Raw genomic sequence first — 20,191 nt, forward strand, 5'->3', positions numbered from 1 at the left:
TTCGCTTTTTTAATTGTATACTCTTTTCAACATTGCACCTCTACCAAGCCAACGTATTTCTATAAACCACGATGCCATATTCAGTTTCTACTTCTTTAAATTCACGGTGATTAAAAGCACGCGACTTTATAAAATTATTTAGGTTAGTTATTGGTACTGCGACATGTAGCAAACTCAATCTTTTCGCACACAAATTTTCCTGGTGAATTATGCAATGGTTAACGAATATTTCTCTTCCTGTGACTTTCTTAATGTCTTCCTGATACTCCCATCTCCATGCTTGATATTGCTGGTGCTCCATCTAACAATATACCAAGAATCTTGTTTAATACAATTGAAACATTGTCCAACACAGACTACTTTAGTTCATCTTACAGGTCATTACCGGTTGTAGTTTCTTCCATTGAAATCAGTAAACACAATTCTTCGGTAATATTAAATTTGGTGTAAATAACACGTAAAAATATAGCCAATTATGCTGTATTCGAATTTTGTATGCGGCCACGAAACGTTGCTGCTATGTTTTCCAATGGGAAGATCACGAAAATAATATAACGACAACTGACTGGAGACCCATTGAAAAACAGACAGAATCATATCTACATAAAAAGAAGAAGAACAAGAAGAAGAATTGTTTTTATTTTATACTCGGTTTTATTTATATTTTATAATTATATATTAATGGTAAATAAGTCGATAAATTAAATGCAATTTTAGAAATGCTTGACATGTTTAACGGGATGTGTGTTGCTCATCCCTGTTTTAAATAATATTAAATTTGTTATTTATTACATATTTGCTGATAAATTCGTATGATATTGAATAGGATTAAGTTTTAAAGAGATATATTGCATGGCAATACAAGACTCCCAATTGCAATTGCTGACCCTGAGACGTAGTCTCTGTATAGGCCTAGGTAAAAAATATACCTACCGTTATATATACCTGCATACTGCACTGATGATTGACTTGTGAGTCCAAAAACGTTCGGTGATGTAGCCGGAAAGGGTCGTTTTAATTATATATACTTTTTATAAATAATTTTTTAAATAATTTTCTTGTGATTTATGTTGTGGATATCAACATTTATATCCGTTGTGTTAGCAAAAGGTAAAGTCTAAACAAAGAAGCAATCAAGATAAATCAATATTTTGGGGCAAATAAAATAAATGACAAAAATTACCACCAAGAGAAATAAAATATGCATAAGTGTGGAGTGATCAGTTCAGAAGATAAAAGAAAATAAAAATAACAGAAAAATTAGTCATATTTAAACAGAAGGGAGAAAATAAAGCTAGCACAGAAGAAAAATCATATCTAGAAGAAAATATTTGGGAAGAGTTGGTAAGGCATCTAAATTTTATTGAACTGTTGTAAAAGACAGAAGTAGTACCTGAGAGAATTAAATCTTAATTTTATATGCATTGAGGAATATTCACGAGACATGTTTATAATCTACAAGAATTTTTTAAAATAATTTTTTAATTTTATTGCAAAGGATTTACTTAAAATTTATTTTAAATTGAACATACCCTATTAGCTGTAATGTTATACACTTCGGCTTCAGATTTCTGGGGTCCGGTACCAACTTTCCAAGCAACCGTTAACAAACTATTAATTGTCATATCAACTGGTACGAAATCAGTATTTAACTCGGCATTACAATGCATTGTTCTTATAACTCCTTTGCCTGCTCCCACAAGGATGCCAGTTGGTCCATTCAAGTTGTCAATCCATCCAGGAATAGGTTCTTTGTATGCAGCAAATACTAAAAATATCTAAACTATAAACCTATATGAAACAATGACAATAAAAAATACACATAATTTCAAAAGTTATGCATCTCCCCTCGTATTCACGATTTTTACACTTTTTTAAATCTGTATCACATATTGCATTTTTCATATTAAATATACCGTTTTTGGTTTTTAATTTTATTTAAAAAAGGAAGGAAAGTTGAAGAAGGAGATTCATAGCGGTTCGTAGCGGAAAGAGTGGGTGTTTCTCAGAGTAATGTCTCATGGATATGGACTAGGTTTCTGGAGACAAATTTCATACAGAATAGAGCTCGCTCTGGTAGACCCCGAGTTACCAATGAACAACAAAATAGATATACTAGAACTTCCATCGTAGAAATTTTTCTACGTCTGTACTAGCTCTTTAAAGAGACTTCAGGCATGCTGCAGGAGTCATAATATCGTAGGGTACTCTAAGAAGATTTTTAGAGTCAGGTTTGGGGAGTCGTCTACCTATATGAGTTCCTCAGCTACAATCTATACATGTTTTGCACCATATCCAGTGGGCTCAAGAGCACATACAGATCCCTCAACAGTTTTGGAATTTTATGCTTTTTTCAGACCAGACCAGAATATGTTTAAAAATTCGCCGATAGCCGCCGAATTCGTGTTTCGCGAGAGCCAACAAGAGCTGCAAAACTAGCACATACTCGTCCCAAACTTCCTTTCGCTGAGGGCAGTGTTATGTTTTGGGCAGGTATTATGGCAGGTGGACGCAAGAAATTGATGGCTATTGACGGAACTAATAGGACAAATGTACGTCACATGGATTTTAGAACGTCATGTGAGGTTATAGCGAGGAATTGTAAGTGATTATTTGGTATTTATGGATGATAATGCCGACCCACATAGGACTCAAGCGGTTAATATCTTGAGACAGAAGGTATTCTCTATTTGAAATTGTTTGCGATGTCTGCAGACCCCCTTAAACCCCATTCAACATGCATAGGATGTGCTCTACAGAGCTGTTCATGCTCTAAAAAACCCTCTTAGAGCTCATGATGAACTTACAATTACCTGTAGAGAAGAATGGAAGAAGGAAATTCTTTCACAGGAAATGATTGATTAACTTGTTAGCAGTACACGATATTAAAATTGTTATATACATTTTAATTAAAAATAATTTTTTTATTGCTAACCCATTTTGCTTATTTAAAGTACGCCGTAGCGTGTTTAAATTCAACTTTTAAAAACGCGCGTGTTTTAAAGTTACCATGGCAACATAAACAGTTGTAAATATTGATCTGACCTGACAGGAGTACATAACGTAACGTCAAATAAATAAAATATTACTAACAAATATTTCAAAAGCTTTATTTAAATATTTGGAAATCTTAATCTTTTAAATGAATGTGAAAAGTACAGTTTGTATTGTTTGAAATATTTATACTTCCGTTTTTTAAATCAGAGGAAATGCTATTTAAATTAATACTACCGACATTATCGGAAGCCAATGGGGTTGTATAGGTTATTCCACGAATATACGACTGTTTTGGAATATTTTAGTGTGCAGGTAGAAGTATGAAAGTAAATTGGTCTAATTATTATTCCAATAAAAAGGATCTACTGTTAGTATGACAAATAAACTAAAATTATTTCAGTTAATAGATGTTCAGACACAAAATTTATTGTGAAATTTAATCCGAAAATAACAAAACTTTTTACGCAAATGTGTTCATCAGACATTTGGGTTGATTTTCGGTGAAATGTAAACACCAAAGGGGCGTGCCGGGTTTCTTTGATATTACACTATTTTATTACTTTATTAGGTACTACAACTGTAATAAAAAGAAAGATACTATTTTTATTATAAATGAAAAGAAATTGGCAGAACGATGGTTCAGGAACCAGAAAAATAATCTAATATTTCACTTTGTTAGTTTTAAATATTTGTTTGCTTTGAGTGGATGTACTCTTAAAACTTCCGAAAGTAACGGGTATAACATATCAGCTATTGATAGTTAAAGTACCGAGTTGTTACAGATATTAAAATGTAACGAAAATTTACATACAATTTCATATATCGCCGACTGATTTTAGTTTTAAAAACCGTCCGTATAGAGGTGTCAGGTGAAGAGAGGTTTTCGTTAAGAAAGAGTTTTTAGTGTATTAGTGTTTTAGTGTATTTGTTTATTGAAGCCATAAATGCCGAGATGTGTTTTAGATGTAGACAACTTTAAATTTAATGTACTTTCTTATTTTACTGCTGAGAAAACCAACGGGGGCCCTTTGCGACCAGTTCATTCCGCACATAAACGTGTGTGTGATACACTCTGTATTAGTGAAACAAAACTAAAGTTGGTTTTGGAAAAAGCAAAAAAAAGTGGACAAAGTGAACAAAATGTCGCACAATATAAATCTCGCCGACAACAAAAGACTATCGATCTTTCCGAAGATAGCAAATTTGAAATCCGTGAGACAATATGTAAAATGTGCGAAAATAAAGAAAATTAGAGAATAAGTAAGTTCTTTGGTGTTTTTAATACTAATTGAATATTCGACTAAATAAATTACACTATTTAATCACTTAGGTATTGTTATACTTCGTTTAAATCACTTAATTTAAAAACCTACTTGTATACAATACTAAACTTAATGATAGTAATTATATACTTCAAAATCTAAATTACAACTTCTGTTCTATAAACTATCAACTCTATATTTATATCATGACTTCATATTTAAATCTAAGGTTTATATCTGCCATACCAGTATTTTAAAAATGGGGAGAATTTACTATTGTACAATTCAGCACATTGGACCAGTTAAATCGATACCTTAAACCGAATTTAAAATATTAGTTGACACATTCTTCTTATTCTTCTTTTAAGCAATATACAACCAGTATTAACAATTAATCTGATGTGACAGATTGCAAATAAATTTTTGTTTTTTTCATTTCCATAATAATGAAAGGTATACTTATGTGCATCACAAATTCAACCATTTTACATTATTAGCTCTTATTTCAACTTTTTGTAGTAATAATTCATGATTTCAAAGTGTACCAATAAAAAAATAGAGTAAAGTATTCGTGGATAACTGGTCTTTAACACACTTGCTCTATTTCGAGGCTCGAAAAATCGCGCGAGTTTTAAAGATCTCAATATCCACTTATACTTTAATAATACTCTTCTAGTTTTTAATTTTCTATTTATTAAAAAAAACAGTTTATCTTTTAAAACAAAAAATATCTGTCAACGTTATGATATATTTTTTATAAATGATCTATAACAGTAGTTTCTGAAAATAGTTAATGTTCGCCAAAATTTTGGGTGATGCAAACTTTTGAAACTATATGTGTGAGTAAGATTTGGAAAGCATGTAGATAAATTTGGTAAATTTTCAAGAAATTACGTAAACACATTTTCTATTAAAATAATTTTAAGATTTTCAATAAAAATTAAATCTTAAAAACAAATTGGGTTGGGATATATGTTTTATTAAAGTTTGTTCGCTCAAGTTGGGAAAATTTCATACAAATTCACTGTCGAAAACATATCACATAAAAATTTTTACATCTTACTATTAATAACCCAAATAAACTTCCTATTACAGATTGCATACCTTTATGCTAGCTTTAGATAAATAAATTAATTTAAAAATTGAATGAAAAACAACTGTTAAAAAAGAATTGCTAATAACTAGTAACGTACGGTGATTATACGATTATATCTCATGTGATATAATATATTTATAATTCAAATTAGAAATTAGTTATTGTTTGTAATAAATAAAAAAAGGGTAATATTTACCTATGGAAGGTCTGGTGATAACAATTGGCAATTTGGTACTATATTCGGAAACAAGTTGTTCAGTTAGACCTTTTGTATAGGCATAGCTGTTTGGATATTTACTCAAAAGTTTAGGAGTTAATGTCTCCAATAAGTCATCACTCATCCATTTTACCATATCAAGCATTTTTCTAAAAAACAAATCAGATTTATTAATCAGTAAATAATTACTATACTATACGAATTTTTTATTAAACTACTTTGTCCCGTTCCTAATCTTTCTCCCGTAGTTCCTATTTAATTCTTTCTGTATAGAGTTTTCCGGATTATCCCCTTTATGTACGTCGATATTTATAAGAATCGATATTTATAACTATTCCCAAGAAAAAGAATGCCAGACAGTGTAGCGACTATCGACTTATCAGTTTAATGAGTCACACGCTCAAAATTTTTATGAAAATATTGCATTGTCGCATATATAAACTTTGTGAGGGGATAACTGGTGATGAGCAGTTTGGATTCCGAAACGGTATGGGTACTCGAGAAGCTCTTTTTTGCATGCGAATACTCTTACAAAAGAGCATTGAGTTTAGGAAAAATATTTACGTATGTTTTATAGATTTCGAAAAAGCCTTTGGTAGAGTACCACATACATTATTATTTCAATGCTTAGACTCAGTTGGTCTGGACACGTATGACATTAGATTACTTAAAAATCTTTACTACAATCAGACCGCTTGTGTTAAAGTGGACCAAGAGGTTTCAGCTAAAGTTTCTATTAAGCGTGGTGTCAGACAGGGATGTGTTATGTCACCGATGTTGTTTAATGCCTACACTGAACCAGTTTTTGAAATAGGGTTAAATAATCGCCGCGAAGGTGTTAAGATCGGTGGTGAAATTATTAACAACATCAGATACGATGATGACACCGCAATAATGGCAGAGAGTCTAGAAGATCTTCAAACCCTGTTGAATGCTGTAAACAACGAATGCATTGAAAAGGGCTTAACAATCAACGCAAAAAAAAACAAAATGGATGGTGGTCGGAAAAATTAATATCGAAGACTCAGTACTAAGATTAGATAACAAAATCCTGGAAAGGGTGGAACACTTTAGATATCTGGGTAGCTGGATTGACTGCAGGGTTGAAAGTGATGAGGAAATTTCGACCAGAATAGAACTCGCACGGAAAAACTTTCATGGTTGTCAGCCGTACAAATTTAGATCCCGGGGCACTAATGGCAGGTAGCGAAGAGATCCAGAGAGTCGACAGATTCACTTACCTCGGAACTACCCTCAACGTACAATGGGACTACGCTCAAGAGATTAGATCCAGAATTGAAATGGCACGGTCTACATTTATTAAGTTGAGATCCTTGCTGTGCTGCAGTGATCTCAGTTTGGGAACCAAGATGCGAATAGTGAGGTGCTACGTTCTTCCAGTGTTACTGTATGGAGTTGAAGCCTGGACACTGACGCAAGCCACTGAAAAACGAATCGAAGCCTTCGAGATGTGGATATACAGAAGGATACTAAAAATATCTTATGTGGACCATGTCACCAACGTTGAGGTCCTACAGCGCATGACAAAAGAAAAAGAAGTGCTTAATTTAATTAAACAACGCAAGCTTGAGTACCTCGGCCACGTGATGCGGAACGAAGAAAAATATCGAATTCTTCAACTTGTTATGCAGGGTAAAGTATTTGGCAGAAGAGGACCGGGACGCCGTCGTATCTCGTGGTTGAAAAATCTCCGACAATGGTTTGGGATGACCTCAGCGGAGCTGTTTCGCAGAGCAGTCAACAAAACCATGATATCCTTGATGATCGCCAACATCCGGACCGGATAAGGCACTGAAGAAGAAGAAGGAAAAACTTTATTAACTGGCGTTCTGTATTATGCAGTAGAAGTCGGTCGTTGACCACACCTGTGGTCAAACTTTTTCACATTTTGACATTTTGACCACACTTGTGGTCAAAATGTGAAACCTGGACAACAAAAATAAAAAATCTTAACAAATTAGAAGCGTTTGAGTTATGGTGTTACCGTCGCATGCTCAGAATCCCGTGAACAGCACACATATCTAACGAACGCGTGCTAGAGACCGTGCACAAAGAGCGAGAATAATTGATGAACATCATCAAAATGAGAAAGGTCCAATACTTCGGACATATAATGAGAGGACCCAAATATCGCTTACTCCGGTTAATCATTCAGGGCAAAATCGAAGGAAAACGTTGGGTCGGAAGAAAACAACTGTCCTGGCTGCGTAACATTAGACAATGGACAGGTCGAACGGTCGAGGAACTGTTTCATCTAGCTACCGACCGAGAATCATTTCATCAGCTTGTCAATATGACGATAGCCAACGCTTGAATACAAGCACGGCACACAAAGAAGAAGATATGTACGTCAGATTTGTACCACAGGATTGTCGTAATAAATATAGAATAGTAGTTAACTGTAATTGGACTAGAACAACATTATTTCATGTTTTCAAATTCCGGATCGATAGCTGTTTTTCAAATGAGAACATTTTAAAATCAGCTTTAGACCTAAACGCCAAAACGTCAAATCAAGTAAGTAGTTCCAATTTTAACAATCTACAGGCACGGGCATAGCCAAGGGTGGTTAGGGGGGTCAATCCCGCCACCCCAAAAAGTTAAGATATTAACATTCATAAAATTAAAAGGCCTAAAAGGCTTTTCACTGGAAGAAATTAGTCCCTATCGTCAATAGAATAATTTTTGCGGCAAACAAGGTATACCTGTAAGTGATAAAACTGATTCGAGACGGATCCACATTATACCAGAGTCTGAACAACCACCTCAGAATGATAATAATTTTAAAGCACTGTTGGGGGTAAAGAATCCTCAAATCCAAAATAAAATAATTGATATTTGTGGTGACACTATTCAATAAAAGATCATTAGTGAAGTAAAGGAAGCTAAATTTTTTTGCAATTCTCGCTGATGAGACGACTGACATTGTGCGTATGGAGAAAGTCTCGCTGTGCTTACGATATGTTGATTGACAAGATTTACAAGATATTAAAAAACATAAAATAAGGATCTGTTCTTAAAGTATATTCCAACTTTTGACGTGACAGGATGCAGTCTTCTCGCTCCCTATCTTTCTCTCCAATGACGCCAGAGCCCATGTTGGGCCCTGACCTCCTCCAACATGGTCCTTTTGTGGTCTTCCTACTAGCCAAGTTCCAACCATAGTTCCGCTAAGTATTCTACTAGGTGGTCTGTTATTATCCATTCTTATTAGGTGACCTGCCCAGCGCAATCTTTGTATTTTTGCATAACTTTTATAGAGTTCTTTGTAATATTAATATAACTCGCGATATAACCTTATTCTTCACATACCATTGCAGAAGATGGGTCACAATATCCTTCTCAATATCTTTCTTTTCAAAATAAATAATAAGGGTCATAGTTTTTTCTGTCATGATCCTTGTTTCTACGCCAAATGTTGCTAGGATTCGGTCTTGAAAATCTCATAATTAGAGCTTTGAAAAAGCGTTGACTTAAATGTTCATGTGGTTGGTCAAGGTTACGATGGAGCTACAGCTATGAGTGGATATTTGCACGATGCTGAAGAGCATGTTCGTCAAAAATGTTCTCTTGCTCTTTATGTATATTGTAGTGCACGCTCTCTCAACCTTGCTGTTGTTGCCTCATGTTCCCAAGTAGGCTCAAAGCACTGCCGTTCTAAAAGGAAAAAATTGGGATCTGTTACCGGCTGATCATCAAAAAAGCCTGCTTGCCTCTCAAAGAATCTACTTACAATAAAGAAACATCGCAACTAGTCGTCCAAATGCTTAACACACGTGAATAATTTGACCAAGAGTACCTCTATTTCTATGAAGAAGCAAAGGTGTTTAGACTTTTTCAAGTCTAATAAGACTTAAAAACTACTTAAGTAACCCAACGAGTAAAAATAGACTGAACGGCTTTCACTATGGGATACAAATTAATTGGGATACAGAACATTAATTATATAATACGAGCCTACAGAAAACAGAACCATATTTTTTATTTAACCTATACTGTCCCATTGCTCCATTGCTGTCCAGAAGCTTTTTTTGTACCTTTATTTTACATTTTGACATATTTTTCCTATAAATGTAAAAAAAAATCTAGGGACTAAGGCAAAAAATACATGAGAACAAACAAAAAAGAAGCGAGAAGGATAGTTTTAATAGAAGAAAGATCTTGGATACCCACAACTTTTATTACACAACACCATTAACAACATATAAAGTGGAGTACCATAAAGTCAAAGAAATGAGAGTACAGGAAGTCAAAGATTTAATACGAACTCTAAAAAATCCCAAAGTTATATCAAACGAATTTTCATCTTATTCTTTCAAGAACATGACTTACCACCATAGTGGACAAAATCACATATTAACAACATTTACAAATAAGGAAATAGAAATAATTGTTTAAACTACAGAGGGCTAAGTGTCAGAAATTCACTCTCACGACTCTATGGAAAAATAATAAAAAAATTCAATTAAAAAAGACATGATAGATGGAGAAGAACAAAATGGGTATCGTGCAGGCAAATCCTCTATAAACAGCATATTTTCTCTAAAGCAGGTTATTGAGAATATTAAGTACCATGTAAATATTAAGTATTTTTTTTGTACGTGCTTATCAAATACTTATTCAGTTACTTTTAAAAAACAGCATTCATAAAAAAAATAAAACATTTGTTACTTACCTAGGATCTTGAGGAGCATCATACAACTTTTCTTCTAATTCTGTAACATCACAATGACAATAAGAAGTTGAAACATGTACGAAAATCTTTAGATTTTGTAACTTGCAAGCCCATTCCAGAACATTTAATGTACCTCCGGTGTTCAAAAGTACCGCCGTTTTGACTGTTAAGTCAAATTTTACATTAGCTGCCATATGAAATACACTGGTCACCGATTTTTCCAATAATTCTTGATCTTTAGCAGAAATTCCGCAGTTTTCTTCAGTTACATCGCCGGTGATGCATTTGACTTTTTCAAATATTGATTTGGAATCTGGTAACTGCCTAATACTATCGAAAACCTAAAATTAACCACATTAACTACATTCAGTTTTTTATTCATATGTTGTTCAAAGGAACAACACTTAGGAAGATATGAAAAATGCAAGTGTAAAGCAAGATAGCGTTTATATAAATAACCCAAAAACGATCCAATGTAAAATCAATTTTCGGATTTATCAATTATTATTAGGTACGATATCTATTAAAAAAGAGGGCCACCATTTTTTTGACTATATTCTCTTGCAGAATCAACTTGTCTTATTACCATTATTATTCATGTCTTTTTACCTAATAACAATAATATGTGAGCAATCGGTACCCTATTCAGTATTAATATATTTGAATATCGATACAATACGAAAAATACATATTAGTATCTGCAAAATTTACTTCAAAGGCCAATGTGTGTCAGAATAATTAATAGACTAGACCAAAAAAATTAGCAAATAAAAAGCCTTTTTTGTGACATTTTTTGATACAGGTATCTTATAACTGCTTTTGATAAAGTTGTTAATAATAATATATAATAAACAAAATATGCAAAAGACTAAACGTCATTTTTTACTTATATGCAATAGGTATATAAACAATGTACAAATCATTTAAAATAAGTGTGTAAAAAGCTATTTTTGTTAATTTATTCTTTAGTTATGGCAAAAATAAACTTCACATGTCGTTTTTTTTTCAAAATTATTAATAACTTTTCTAAAAATGCACAAAAAACTTTTATTTAACAGTTATTGCAAAATTGAAATTGTTTATTCCAGAAAACTTTTATAAAACACGTTATTTTGCGTAAAATATTAGGTCTACATAAGCTCTACAAGCATCATATTGAAGCGAAAGGCTTATATTGTTAAATTAAATAATTGAATAGTTAAAAAATTTATGTTAAATATTGTAAGATGGATTTACAAAAGTACTGTGATTTTAAGCTTATAAACATTAAAAATAACTCAGACGCATCAACATATAGGAAATTTGAACAAAAATACTATTTGAAAGGTCCAATATTTTGTTATATAATGAGAGGACCTAAATATCGCGTATTTTTATACTTCGGTTGATCTTTTAGAGCAAAATCGAAGGAAAACGCTGGGTCGGAAGGAAGCAACAGTCCTGGCTGTATAACATTAGAAAATGGACAGGTCGAACTGTCGAAGAATTGTTTTAGCTAGCTGCTAACCGAGAAACATTTCATTGTATTGTTAATACGACGATAGCCAACGCAAGAAAACAAGCATGATACACAAACAAGAAGAAGTAGAAGTTACTAACACGACATGCAAACTCTATATAAACGAATAAGTAGGACTCAGAGAATATAACAGCTATCCACTAAAATACCAAATTTGGGGTTACCGGACGGATCTGTCTTTGTACCAATTCCTTTTAATATTTACAGCTCTAATATACACACCTTCTTGTCTAAAGCAACTATTATAGAATATGTCGATAATTTTGTGATCTCAACCATGGGATCCATTCTAAGCGCCATAAGTGATTTAGGCCTTCGAAGAAAAATTTAAAGTTGCAGTCTTCACCAAGCATAACATGAAACCAATTCAGCAAATGACTATCAGTGAAATAGATTTCCTAGTGGATACCAATTTCAAATACTTAGGAATTATACTAGGTAAAAAACTTACTCGGATATTGCACATTAAACAAATTGAGAGAAAATGCAATAGAGGTTTAAATTTTCTAAAATCCATTATACGAACTTGGTGGGGAGCATCCCCACAGCATCCTGTTTTTATAGAGCATGTATAAGACCAATAATTGAATATGGTTGTACACCACGTAAACTGTGAAAAGGATGATTAAATTACTAAGTAAAGAATCAGCTACTAATAAAGGTTCTGACTAAAAATAACTACCTATTATAATTTATAAGTCATTTCACAACACTGAAGAAAGAAGACAACGCAACATCACAAGCAATCAAGATAAACGAACATGAAACATTCATTAAGCACAGAGATTTCGATAAATTTCCGATATGTAAACTTGCCTGCGGCAACGAGCACAGATCACAATGAAAGATGCATCAATAATCATGATAGAAATAGACATAATTAAAAGAAAAGTCATAGAACCAGACCTTATCCTACTCAACGAAGAAAAATGTGTAGCAATATTAAAAGAAGAAGTCAACAACAAGTCTATACCAACAATAGCGGAGTAGTCGGAGGTCGAAAAACATCTACAAACTTACACACAACACATACGCAACACACAATAGTTATAAACACAAACCTATTTTTTTTGCTAAATTTACATACTCAACCTCAATTACGATACAGTTTTTTACACAAACATAAACACAAAATTCACAAAATAGTCAGAATTTGATATTCCTACGGTAACAACACCCCCCCAAATATTGTATAGGTATTATTTATGTTGTTGCCTACAAAATCGATGGTATGTCAATTTTGAAATGACATAACCAATAACAAAATGTTTGGTAATACATTTTTCAGAATTTGTATAATATTCTTTGAAAATGATTTTAGGAGTAGAAATCGAAACGTCAAATATTTGTTTATTAACTACCGTAAACATGGCCTACTTTGCCCAGTGGGTTCAACTTTGCCCACTGTAAAGGTTATAAAATTTGTAAAAAAATACTTGGCAACATAGCAAAGTACCACAGACGTTTACGCGCGCACTAAGAAACATGTAGAAATCAACAATCAAGACAGTGTGAACTAAACTGTGAGACTGAAGTGTACCGCTGGTAGTAAGGTAAGAAATTTGAACACGTTTTTGTAGTTTTTTTTAGGTTAAAAGCTAAGCACTGCTGAGTATACAGTAATAGGAATATTGACTTAATTTTTGTTTGTACGTCTTATTTAGTATTTCCTTAACTGATTTTGTGATGGAACGTTTATCAGGGATTACATGTTTTTTCTTTATAAAACAAAATACAAGTGGGCAATGTTGTCCTGCCATTTGTCTTTAATATTTTTTTTAATTTTTCTATATAAAATGTTTTATAGTCATTTAAAAGGAAACTAAAGTGTGCTTTTAAGTTTAACGCCATAAAGTATTAATTATTACGTAAAACAGAATGTCGGTATTTATCTAATTATTTTTTTTTTCTTTCAAGGAAAAAATCAAAATGCCAAGAAAAAGCAGAAAAAAATTGGGAGCAAGGCAGTATGTAAACTACTCTGACGCCGTGCTTGAACGAGCCGTGGAAGCAGTGAGAGCAGGTTTAAGTTCTCGTCAGGCAGAGGAACGTTTTAAGGTGCCACGCCGAACCATTCTCAACAAAAATTAAACAAACGCATGTTTCCTCCATTGGCCATCCCCTTACACTCACTAAAATATAAGAACGTCATTTAGTGGATGTTGTTATATCAAGTGCAAAATATGGCGCTCCTTTAACAAGCCTAGAGATTCGAATGCTTGTCAAACAATATTTAGATGCCAGAGGAACTCGAGTTGTTTATTTCTCTAATAACAACCTTCCTAGTTGTGACTGGGTCAAGGCTTTTTTGTCACGACATAAGCACATTTTAACTCAAAGGCACTGCCAAAACGTTAAACGCTCCAGGGCAGCCAATACTGAAGAACTCATAGAAAAATATTTTAATAATTTAAAAATAACACTTGAAAACATCGAACCTCAAAATATCCTGAATTATGACGAGACAAATCTATCAGATGACCCCGGTACCCAAAAATGTGTATTTCGACGTGGGACAAAATACCCGGAAAGATACATGAATGCCACTAAAAGCGCAGTGTCACTAATGTTCGCAGCTACCGCAACAGGAGAACGCCTACCACTTTATGTTGTTTATAGAGCTGAAAGATTATATGATAGATGGATAACAGGTGGCCCCCATCGTACATTGTATAATAGAACAAAATCTGGATGGTTTGATGCATCAACTTTTCAAGACTGGTTTTAAAGTTGCTTTACCTTGGTCAAAACGGGATAACAACACCAAGGTTTTGATTGGGGACAACTTGTCCTCACATCTCAATATTGAGATAATAAGGGCTTGTCAAAGGGCAAATATAAGATTTGTATTTCTGCCACCTAATTCTACAGGGCTTACACAACCACTTGATGTTGGATTTTTTCGGCCTTTAAAAAGAGACTGGAAAAAGATCCTTACTGATTTAAAAACTAGTCAGCCTAACTTAAACTTAGTTGAAAAAACCATCTTTCCTCAATTGCTAACAAAACTAATAGACGCGATTGAACCAAACTTTAAAAAAAATATTCAAAGTTCATTTCGCGCAACTGGAATTTGTCCCTTTGACCCACATGAAGTGCTAAAAAAGATGCCAAATGAGAGATTTGCGAAAAGAGTAAGCTCTGAAATTGATAACGCATTATTAAATTTTTTACAACAAAAAAAGAAAGGAGATACCATTAAAAAAGGAAAGAAAAAATTGCTTAATACTGAACCCGGTCAATCAGTTCAATTTGAAGAATTTGATCAGAATCAGGAGGGCAGTGGGATCGCGGATTCAGAAGAAGAAATAGAGATAGAGACGAATGCCGACGAAAATTTAGCAGAAGGAATGGAGATGAAGATGAATAACAGTGACGATGATAATGTTGAGAAGGCAGATGAATTACATGAAGAAGAGCAGGATGAAATGGTTGAAAATATCGAGTCTGATGAAAATATCGAAGTAGATGGAAATAATCTAAAAATTGGTACTTTTGTGGTGGTCCAATTTCTTACAAAAAAACCGTTAAACATTTCATCGGGATCATAGTAGAAATAATAAACGAAGACAATATGTACTACACCGTAAAATTTTTAAGAAAAAATATAAATGGTTTTGTTTATATAAACATATCAGACATATCGGACGTCAATTTTGAAGACATTAGAAAAATATTAAAGAAACCTTTCCAAAGTAGAAGAGGATATTTTTCTTTTAAAGAAAATTTAAGTTGTTTTCAGTTATAATTTGTCTTGTGTTTTTTTAATAAAAATATAATAATTTTTCTTGTATTTTTTTAATAAAAAGTTTTGAAAAATAGAGTTTTTTTTCTAGTTTTATTAAAAAATAAAATTCAAAAGTGTATGGTGGGCAAAGTAGTCAAATCAAAACGTATGCCGCGGGCAAAGTAGTCCGATTACGTTCCAATTTTGCCCTACAGTGAATTTAAAATAGGTGGGCAATGTTGAACCGGGGCAACTTTGCCCACCTTGCCTTTAATTTTTTTTCTCGGCTGTGTTAAAGATTGTGATAAAAAATGATAAGTACATTCTCTGTTAACATCTCGCTAGTTCTCAAAATAATTTTTGTATGTATTTATATGCGCTAAGAAAAGAAATATTTAAACACAACTGAAATTTGCTGGGCAAAGTAGGCCATATACGGTACCTTATATTTAGTTTTTTTAACGTGAAGTAATTCAATGTACTAGGTACGACCCTAAGAACCCAAGTTAGCATTTTTTATTTCTCGTATTATTATATATGTATTATAATTATAAATAATATCTTTTAAAAATAATTTTTACAAAAAAAATTTTTATTTGTAACCCAAATCTATATAGGTAAAGATTAATTCCATAATTTTTATTTATACACATACACATACACACAAGTTTATAACACATAGTTTGTGTAATAGTATATTACTTTATGAGGCGGAGAAGCATGACTTTTCTTGACGCGCCCGATATTACGCGCCGAACGAAGTGAGGAGCGTAATAGAGGGAAAGTCAAGAAAAGTCGCTTCTTTGCCGAATAAAGTATACTATTTTTTTTTCAAACGTAGCAATTTTCAACCATAAATAGTACAATTTATACGCTATTTTTACTCGAAATTAACTGTGACAACTATCTAAGTCGTCTAGATGTTAGAAATTAAAAGAATTAAGTCGTAGGTGGGATTTGCGTCTCCCTGGTTACAGTTGTTTGACAGTTGTTTGCAATTATTAAAGACAGCTTATTGTTGTTGCAACCGCAAGCGCAAATTTAGTGCGAAAATGGAAAACCTAAACGAAATTGAGTCCGCGGCTAATGATGCAGTAGCACGTTTGGGGCCCTCCAAGTCCGATAAGAACGATAATACTCAAAAAATTTTAAACCCTCATGATTCGTTAACATCGGGAATGATTGCTGAAAGTTGTTCTCGACCATCAGTATCATCAACAATTACCAATGCGTATCAAGAGTCGGGAACATTTTTGCACGGTTTCAATTTTGAAAATGCCTCATTAACTAATATTGTACTTTTAATATTACTATAAATAAAAATGATGTTTATTTGTTGTTAATGACATTTGTATTGTTGCTTTGTGACATGTTTCACATTGTTGCCATGACAACATTTTTCCCTCCGCCGTAAAGAAATGGGAAAAAAAATTGATGCCGGCGGAGACATCAAACTTTGACAGGATCAAGTTAGATAAGTAATGTCATCATTATTTGACGTTTGAAGAAAAAATAGTATACTTTATTCGGCAAAGAAGCGACTTTTCTTGACTTGCCCTCTATTACGCGCCTCACTTCGTTCGGCGCGTAATATCGGGCGCGTCAAGAAAAGTCATGCTTCTCCCCCTCATCAAGTAATATACTATTAATGTCTTTGAGAAAAAGTAATTGTAAAAATAATAAAAATAATTCAAAAAATATTAACAAGTATATTTGACGGATTATATGACAACATATAACAATGACGGAACTGACGTCACATTATCGACTATAATGTCCGACGTGAATTTGACAGGTGATTAAAGTGAATATAATTATCCCCGATATTTTATGTTAAACAGGTAACTTTATATGTTAAGTCAATAATTTAATGTATTCTTTTTGATAAATCAATAAATTCGTTAAATTTTTAATACTTTGCATTCAGTCACATGAGTGACGTGCGATGCGCAACTATGTACCTGTAAAATATATTATGTTTTATATGTTTAGATAATATTTCTCGCTGCAGGTTAGAAGTGGCTAAATATTACTTAGTCTTTAAAAAAATTCTACTTACCACTGAATTTAAAAGCTCTTCCAATCTTTGTGTTGCATTCTTTCCTTTTTTACTTCTTATAATTACGTATATAGCAGCAACATCTGGACATGACCTTAATAACTTTTCAATCAAAATTTTACCCATAAAACCAGTAGCTCCAGTTATAAAGACGTGCTGGTCCCGATACCAGTTGGAAATTTCTGATGTCTCCATTTTGTGGAAACTTCTAACTTAAGCGGAGTAATTGTTCTGAAACATAATGTTCTTTATAAGTAAAAATTGTACTTGTATCACTTACTTTGTTTTTATACAAATTGTCTAGTCGTCAGAGATTTGATCTCTAAAAACTAAACGAACAAGTTGAATTTTGCTGAGAATGTTATTTTTGGCACTCCCAAAAGATGCAAAAAAGTTTGCCACTAACAAAAATGTTTATTGGGCTTTTTTGTGTGTAGAATGAACCGTTCTTTTAGAAATAAAACTTGAAGCGTTCGACGATTTTAAATATCAGTTACTTGCAAAAACAATAGCACTATATTAGATTTTGGCTGTTAATTAGTGATTAAATACTTTTCAAAAGATTATTGAGTTCTAGTTAACCACTAAAAGAATTAACAACTGTTATCGAAACGATGCAATAGATTAGAAACGGTATAGTATTAAAAATCCTTTAAATCAAATATTATCATGTGTTAAATATCAAAATAAACGTTTTTCAATATTTGACTTAAATATTTTTAAATGTGTATAAAGCAAAATTTATGCAATACAATTAACTCAAACTGATATTTGTATCATTCTAAAACGTTTTAGAAAGTATTAAGCTAAATTATGTGATTAAAAGTGGATTATAAAGAAAATGATACAACTTTTAGACGAACTATTATACTCAATGACATTAGAACTGTTAAACCTACAAGGAATAAATTCTTGAACTAAGATACCGATTTGTAAAAACCGGTTTGTATAGAAATTTTTAGTTATTATTCCTCAGTCTAATTGTATTCAGTGTAAGAAAAGTAAGAAAATGCCTCGAATTCGAAGACATCAAAATTATTGCGTATAGAGATATGGGTTTGTCGTATCGCGAAATAGGCCGTCGCGTTAATTGTACGGCAATGACGGTTATGCGTGTCTGTTGTGTGTGGACAAACGAAGGTAGAGGAACACAAAGAAGACCTACTGCGTACGACAGAGCGTCAAGATAGGCGCTTTAGATTACTTGCTCTGCGAGACTATTTGGTTACTACGCGTCAAATTGCTGACCAATGGTTTGAAGTAGTAGGTAGACCTGTTAGTATGCGTACACTATATCGTCGCATTCGAGCCTTTGGACTGGTTTCATTCCGCCCACGACTAGTGCTTCCTTTGACTGCAGATCACTGTCATCAACATTTGAATTGGTGCAGAGAACGGCAGCATTGAGTGGCAGAATGGCGTAATGTAGCATTCAGCGATGAATCAAGATTCTGATGGTCGTAGGATGGTAAGACGCCGCCGTGGAGAGCGACGAGATATCGGGTTTGCTGTTGAGAGACATGTACACAGGACAGTTGGAGTAATGGTTTGGGGGGCTATTGCCTATAGTAGCCGATCACCACTTCTGTTTATTCGAGGTAATATGACAGCTGCGCGTTATGTTGATGACATCTTACAAACCACTTTACTGCCTTATCTCGACGGCCGTCGAGACGTCCTTTTTCAGCAAGATAACGCGCGTTCCCACATTGCTCGTCAAACTATGGACTTTCTCCAAGAAGCTGTTTTGCCATAACCACTCCGTGCTCTGGATTTAAATCCTATCGAACATATATGGGATATAATGGGAAGAAGACTGTCCACTTTGCACCATCCTCCACAGACTCTGGCACAGTTAATACATGAAGTTCAAGTTGCTTGGAATGAGGTGCCACAAGCAGACATCGATCATCTCATTTTATCAATGCCTAGACGTATACAGGAGTGTATTCAGCTACGAGGTCGCCAAACACATTATTAATTTTTTTTATTACTTGTTAATAAAAATTATTGACAACGTTATCGTTTCATTCTTGATGTAAATCTACCATGTTGCCAAAAAATTAAGTTCAAGAAATTATTCCTTCTGGGTGTAACACTTCTAATGTCACTGAGTATATATCCCAGTTAAACCAAATTTTAATACACGTAAAACATTTTGTATAGGTTTAAAATTAGGACCTTTTCCAAATCAAAGTTAACAAAAAAAGTTTTTTTATGCGACGTGATTATTGATTAAACATTGATTAAAACGTAAAAATTCGTCAAATTAGTTTTTTAGCTTCCTCAAAAAAGTTGTTCCCATAGAAGTTTTAATTTTTTTCTTGAACTAAAAAAATTTCTGAATAAAATTTTATATACCATTTGTTTAAATAATTCAAGAAAAACCGTTGAAAGTAAAATTGGCGTTAGAAATAATTTGAAAATTTCGATCAGATATTCATAAAATTTGATAAAAAAATCTTTTGAGTGTATTCTGTTTGTTTATTAAAAAGTAGATTTTAGCAATTTAAAAACGCAGTTTATATTTATCACTATATTTACCACTATATCTGTCTTTAAGTTCCAATTAAGAAATGTAAATTTCAATCATACTGCCCCCCCTTAATGTTTAAACA

At 33.0% G+C, this 20,191-nt stretch overlaps 1 protein-coding gene across 2 annotated transcripts in view; it reads right to left on the reverse strand.

Annotated features, from left to right (window-relative positions):
* Positions 1 to 20,191, reverse strand: part of LOC140434614 (putative fatty acyl-CoA reductase CG5065) — a 132,243-nt gene that overhangs the window by 17,805 nt on the left and 94,247 nt on the right. For both annotated transcript variants that reach the window (XM_072523002.1, XM_072523003.1), the window contains 4 exons: positions 17,574 to 17,804; positions 10,269 to 10,609; positions 5,552 to 5,721; positions 1,533 to 1,768 (listed from right to left, as the gene is read on the reverse strand). In XM_072523002.1, the coding sequence (XP_072379103.1) occupies positions 1,533 to 1,768; positions 5,552 to 5,721; positions 10,269 to 10,609; positions 17,574 to 17,768 (942 nt within the window). In that variant the 5' untranslated portion in view covers positions 17,769 to 17,804. The remainder of the gene's footprint in view (positions 1 to 1,532; positions 1,769 to 5,551; positions 5,722 to 10,268; positions 10,610 to 17,573; positions 17,805 to 20,191) is intronic.

This window comes from Diabrotica undecimpunctata, chromosome 2, assembly GCF_040954645.1.
Source record: "Diabrotica undecimpunctata isolate CICGRU chromosome 2, icDiaUnde3, whole genome shotgun sequence".
Lineage (NCBI taxonomy): Eukaryota > Metazoa > Arthropoda > Insecta > Coleoptera > Chrysomelidae > Diabrotica > Diabrotica undecimpunctata.